Genomic DNA, 6,104 nt, shown 5'->3' with positions numbered 1-6,104 from the left:
AGGAGGAGAGGAGAGGAGGAGAGGAGGAGAGGAGGGGAGGAGGAGAGGAGGAGGAGAGGAGGAGGAGAGGAGAGGAGAGGGGAGGAGAGGAGGAGAGGAGGAGAGGAGGAGAGGAGGAGAGGAGGAGAGGAAGAGAGGAGGAGAAGGAGAGGAGGAGGAGAGGAGAGGAGAGGAGGAGAGGAGGAGGAGAGGAGGAGAGGAGAGGAGGAGAAGGAGAAGAGGAGGAGGGGAGGAGAGGAGGGGAAGGAGAGAAGGAGGAGATGAGAAAGAGAGGTGGGGGGTTAAGGTGGAGGAGAAGAAAAACTGCTGTTCATTTCTTGGCTCCTGTTCCTGCTGTGTGTTTGTGCCTGGGGCCAGAGCACTGACACATGTCACACTGCCATCTGCCTGCTGTGAGACACACAGATGTGTGTGTGTGTATGTGTGTGTATGTGTACATGGAGAGTGTGTGCGTACAGGGACCACCGGTACTGGTGACATCTCTCCCATTGCCCCTTCAACTCTCATCAGCTGAGAAAGGAATGCCAAAGCTTAACTAAGGAATTCTAAATATTCCTCTCACTCTTTCACACACACACACACACACACACATATATATGTTAGTGCTGTCAATTTAACGCGTTATTAACAACCTTAACAAAAACCCAAATTAACGGCGTACATTTTTTTATCACGCGATTAACATTCTTTTTGGCCTAGCAAACTTTTTAGTTTTTTTCACATGCTGTTGGCGGCTGACGTTAGAAAAACTACAACACCACACCGGATCTTGCTAGACCGGAAATAAAACAACAGGCACGCCACACACACTTGTTTGGGCTTGCGAGACAGCTAAAGAGTAGTAGACTTACTTTATGTTTTGAGTGGATGGCAGGCAAGAGATGCCAAAATGGAGGCCAATAAGATTCTGAATGGAAAGTTAAGTTTTAAAAAGTTGCCAAATGGTTCCATTGACAAGAAAAAGTGATCTGTGTGTTTTGTCATTGTGAACTGAGCTATCATCGCAGCACGTCCAGTCTGAAATACTCCGTCCACTCGTCAAAGCCAGGCAATTGCAATGTTATTTTCAATAAAAAAACATTTGCACTAAGTAATCCGATCCACTTTTCCATGTTGATAAGAGCATTAAAATGATAAAAAATAACGGGACAAAAAGAAATCAAGGGACATTTAGAATAGATAAAAATGTGTGATTAATTGCGATTAATCGCGAGTAAACTATGACATTAATGGAATTAATCGCGATTCAATATTTTAATCGTTTGACAGCACTAATATACATACACGCAGGAGAAGTAGAATGTCAAATGAATATGGAACTGTATTTCATCCAGTGAAAGTGAGTATGACTTATGCAGTCTCACCAAGTAGCACAGGAGACAGACTGACTGGGGCAGTACAGGAAACACACAACAGTATCATCCTATCAGACTGACTCTCCTCTATGTCTTGTGGCAGTCACACACACACACACACACCCACACACTTGCACATCAAACAGATGACTTGATGTGTGAACTGCTGATTACCCCTCTGGCCCAGTTGTGAGAGTCAGCTGCTGGTTTGAGGTCAGTGTGGTCTGGCTGGGTGACTGCTGGCCCCGGGGCTGAACTTGGAAAGTCATCTGATCTGAGATCTGATCACTAACAGATCAGTATGCTGTAGGGGAGATGGGACCACTCTAGACTGGTTGGAAGGTTAGTGATGACGAAGAAGATGATGATGAAAATGGTGATGATGATGGTGATGGTGGTGAAGATGGTGATGGTGGTGAAGATGGTGATGATATAGTCATGATGGTGATGATGATGATGAGGATGTTAATGATGATGATAGTCTTTATTGTGGTGATAATGGAGATGATTGTCAAGAGGGTGATGGCGGTGATAACAGTGATAACAATGTGATAATGATGAGGATGATGCTGACGCGGAACAATAGAAGAAGATCGGTCTGTTTTGATGTCTGTCACATTAGTGTGGCCGACATAACTGACAGGCTGACAGTGAGAAGGAGTTAGAGAGAAAAAGAAAAGAGAGCAATTATAGCCTATGTGTGTGTGACTGGGTGAGAGAGAGACATAGACAGACAGATACAAAGAGAGGCAGAGAGAGAAAGAGAGAGAGAGAAAGAGAGAGAGCCTTGACAAGTCAAAGACTGCAACAGCTGCCTGGTGGAGAATTTCAAAAATTCTCCTTCAAGACGACTTGCAACAGATGATGTCACCTGAAATACTTACAGGCTACCATACATTTGACACCAACCCTTTACTCTGTCTAACATACCCCAAGACATACCGGCTTGTCTTTGAACAATGCGTGGTGAACTGTAGATGAATGACCTCAACCTAAACAGTGTACGTATGAATTTGATATCACAGAGGTATCACATATAACACTAGTACTCACATAAACACTAAGGATGAGCGAAAAACGACCTGCTTTAACAGTGGGTAGAACAGTTATTTTGCTAAAATGTAAATAAAATGTGTTTTCACACTGGTGTAACCGTGCTTTGTTTCTCTGTAGTTTTCCTGGGTCCCTTGCTTTCCCACGATAGGTGTATTTGCTTGAGCGGCGCTTCAAAGTGACCGGGAGGACACGAGCGCGCAAGAATGGACTTACCGCTGGTACTCATGATGCTCGAGGCTTCTCTTCCAAAACAAAACAGTTTTCGACAGCACTATTCCATAAAGAACAGACAAAGGTTTTCTTCACCGTGATATTTCCTATGTCCGCGAATGAGCTTCACTCTATAAAGGTTCCCCGAGACTGGCTCTGCTTTGCTTTGGAGAGGTGGATGGACCCAAACAGAACGAAAGAGAAAGGGAGAGCGAGCGAGCAAGAGAGATCAAAAAGGAAGGGGATGAGTAAAAGAGGAGAGAGGGTGTTCCCAATGTTGGGTGTCTGGTTCTGCGAGCCCTCCTCAGACAGTGTTTGCCGAGTGTTGTTCACAGATGAGAAACGATGCCGATAACAGAGCAATGTGGCTAAAGCGCATTCCACCCTTGTTGTTTAGCTTCTGTCTCATTCCAATGGGTCTCGTTTAGTGTGGCCCGTGCGCTGTTCTTCCCGGTAAGTAGCCTGTATGTTACCACTCACGCTCCAGCTCTCGCATCCAACCGTGAGCGACGTCACTCAGAGAGCGCGCTGGTTCGGTGAGCCACGCGAGTGAACGGGAGAGTGTATTTGTTCTGAGGTCACAGGGAAGGAGAGGTGTCGGGACGCACGGGGGCTCGCACAACAGGGCTGGGTTTTTATTCTAGTGATGGAAAGCGCACTGACATCGCCCCCTTCTGGAAATGTGCCGTATGTCAATTAGCTTTATTGGATCGTAGTAATCGGAAAAAGACCAATATTGTCCTACCCATAACATAAAATCAGTGTTATTGACCTCCGCATTGATTTACAACTTTTTGGCACAATCAACCACTTTACAATCATCGGACCTCTCCATTGTTTAATATCTTGCACAATGTTAAAGCCGAATTTGGGATTTGCTGTTAAGGCAGTGATATTGGTGAATGTAATGGTGCGTTCATTGTGTGCGCTCTGCATCTCCTGAAAACTTGGACTAGGTCGCTCCCTGGTGGTTAGATGAAATTGGCACCATCACACATAGGCCTACAGGGAAACTGCAGTAGATTTAAGGGAAATGAAACCCAAAAAATTATAAAAATTATTATTAAAAAATTATATAACTAATTTCAATCTCTTTATTTTCACGTGTATAGCCATTCAGATCTTGTGTGTCATTGTTTCGTACTTTTTGTTAAAAAAGTTCAACCTTGGGCCATAAACATGCTGAACTTCATGATTCCACTTTCACACTAACTTCATGATTCCACTTTCACACTAGGCTTGATGCTGAGTATAGATTGTAAATGCATTTGTGTGTGTGTGTGTGGGAGGGGGAGGGGGGGTGTCTGTGTGAGTTTGTATGTGTGCGTGTGTGTGTGCTCAAAGGAAATCAGACTTCTGAGGCCAGGAGGAAACAAGACAATTAAGGGATGTGAGAGGATCTCTCTCTCTCTCTCTCTCTCTCTCTCTCTCTCTCTCTCTCTCTCTCTCTCTCTCTCTCTCTCTCTCTCTCTCTCTCTCTCTCTCTCTCTCTCTCTCTCTCTCTCTCTATCCCTTTCTCCCTCTCTTTCTCTCTCTCTCTCTCTCTCTCTCTCTCTCTCTCTCTCTCTCTCTCTCTCTCTCCCTTTCTCCCTCTCTTTCTCTCCCTCCCTCCCTCCCCCTCCCTCCCTCCCTCCCTCCCTCCCTCCCTCCCTCCCTCCCTCCCTCCCTCCCTCCCTCCCCTCTCTCTCTCTCTCTCTCTCTCTCTCTCTCTCTCTTTCTCTCTCTTGCTCTCTGTCTTTCTCTCCCTTTCTCTCTGTCTCTCACTCTCTCTTTTTCCCTCTCTCTCAAGAGACACTGTAACTTAACTGGTATCTTAGCAGAAAGACAAAACTTTCCAAACATGGTGTATGTGTGTGTGCATGTGACGGACATCTTGTGTTTGTAGTTTGTGTGCTGCTGTGTCACACCAACGCTGCTGCCATTGTCCTCCAATCTGGCAACCGGGAACAACAGGAAGCTGGTCTTCCTGAGGGCAGGGAGGCAGGGGCAGAGGGGTAGGGGGACAGGGGGGCAAGAGTTCTCCCCCTCTCCCTCCCGTTGGTCCTGTTCTAAGCTGTCACTCTAACCGTATGACATCATCATTGTGCCCCTTGAAAATCCCCATTTGTTGGAGTTCTGTTTTGGCCAGAGGCATGTTTTACTCCACGCTACATGCTGAGAATGTCTGTGTGGGAGTTTGTTTCTTGTAAAACATCTGGACACGACCCATCTACTGTGAGATCAGATATGTACTAGTTATCAGTTATCACGGAGTCTCCATCGCCAGAAAAGTGATGGTCCAAGGCCATTATGTCAGCGCCATGATTGTTTTGACAGACTACTCAGGGTGGGTCATGTGTCCAAATGCTACACAATCCCACATGGACGCTGGTCAGCAGTCCAACTAGGATTCCTTTCTAACTCCCACAATCCCTGCCCTTTGTCCAGGCACACGGCCTGTAGCTGCCACTCACAAACACACACACAAACACACATACACACACACACACACACACAACTTCATCGAACTTGCCCTCCAACATTGAAGGGCTGTTATCTCTGTCCATGCAATCTGTGCATCTGTAATTAAGCGTGCAATGGGGCTATCTGGCTCCTACACACACACACACACACACAGTTGCCCCCCCTTCACACACACACACACACACACACACACACACTTCAGACACACAGGCCCCAGAGGGACTGTGTCCTGCACAGCCAACATTACGGTCACATGTGCCAGCTGATATTGTGCTCTCAGGGTGACTTTGTCATGGCTGACTGGGGCCTGGGGAGACACAATCAGTTCCAGGGTTTATATTTAACCAAGCTGGGGGGAAACGAGAAGAAAGCTAAGCTCAGCTTGCCTGAAAGTCATCCTCTGCCCTGTGATAGGCCAGGTCACGGCCCAGGAAGTGACAGAGAGGAAATGGTCAAGAAAGGTGATTGGTGGAGAAGAGATGACACTCAAGAAGCCAGGGATCGGTTTAGCTTGAGTTGGACAGTGTGTGTGTGTGTGTCTTTATCTTCGTCTACCTAGTGTAAGAGCATACTTGTGTGTGTGTGTAGCAACGAGACATTAGCATGAGGAATGTTGACAATGTGAATAATAAAGGGTGAGGATTGTGAAGACTTGTTAGGCATGCAGTGATCGTCTTGGAAGGCAAAGCTAATTATAAAGCTGAGAGTTTGCCAATTCTGTGTACATGATCTCAGTGCTGACAAGTCCAACCTGATTGGTAAGATTAGTAGATGGAATGAGGAAGTACAACATATTTACACATACATTTTTACATTTGTTTAGGGCAACGTTTAACTGGAATATGGAATTACTTCTTTGAATTGTGTTCATAATAACATTACAATATGAACATTATCTTACTGTAATAGTTCTCCAAGACAGTATGCAGACTTTTTTTTGATCACTTGTCTTCAACAAGGCTTAGTGATGACCTTATTGACGTTAACGCACTCAAGAGCTTATAAGATATCTGATAGAGA

The 6,104-nt window shown here is 45.7% G+C and overlaps 1 protein-coding gene across 3 annotated transcripts in view; it reads right to left on the bottom strand.

Moving 5' to 3' along the window:
• The window catches only part of ablim3 (actin binding LIM protein family, member 3), a 40,153-nt gene extending 36,932 nt beyond the window's left edge, over positions 1-3,221 (bottom strand). For all 3 annotated transcript variants that reach the window (XM_084695912.1, XM_084695895.1, XM_084695903.1), the window contains exon 1: positions 2,625-3,221. In XM_084695912.1, coding sequence (XP_084552038.1) covers positions 2,625-2,637 — 13 coding nt within the window. In that variant the 5' untranslated portion in view covers positions 2,638-3,221. The remainder of the gene's footprint in view (positions 1-2,624) is intronic.
• Positions 3,222-6,104: the final 2,883 nt, after the last annotated feature.

The sequence above is a fragment of the Hypomesus nipponensis genome, chromosome 1 (genome assembly GCF_054491055.1).
Source record: "Hypomesus nipponensis isolate SF chromosome 1, ASM5449105v1, whole genome shotgun sequence".
In the NCBI taxonomy this organism is placed as follows: domain Eukaryota; kingdom Metazoa; phylum Chordata; class Actinopteri; order Osmeriformes; family Osmeridae; genus Hypomesus; species Hypomesus nipponensis.
Note: the sequence above shows the minus strand (reverse complement) of the source record. Positions and strands in the feature narration are given on the sequence as shown.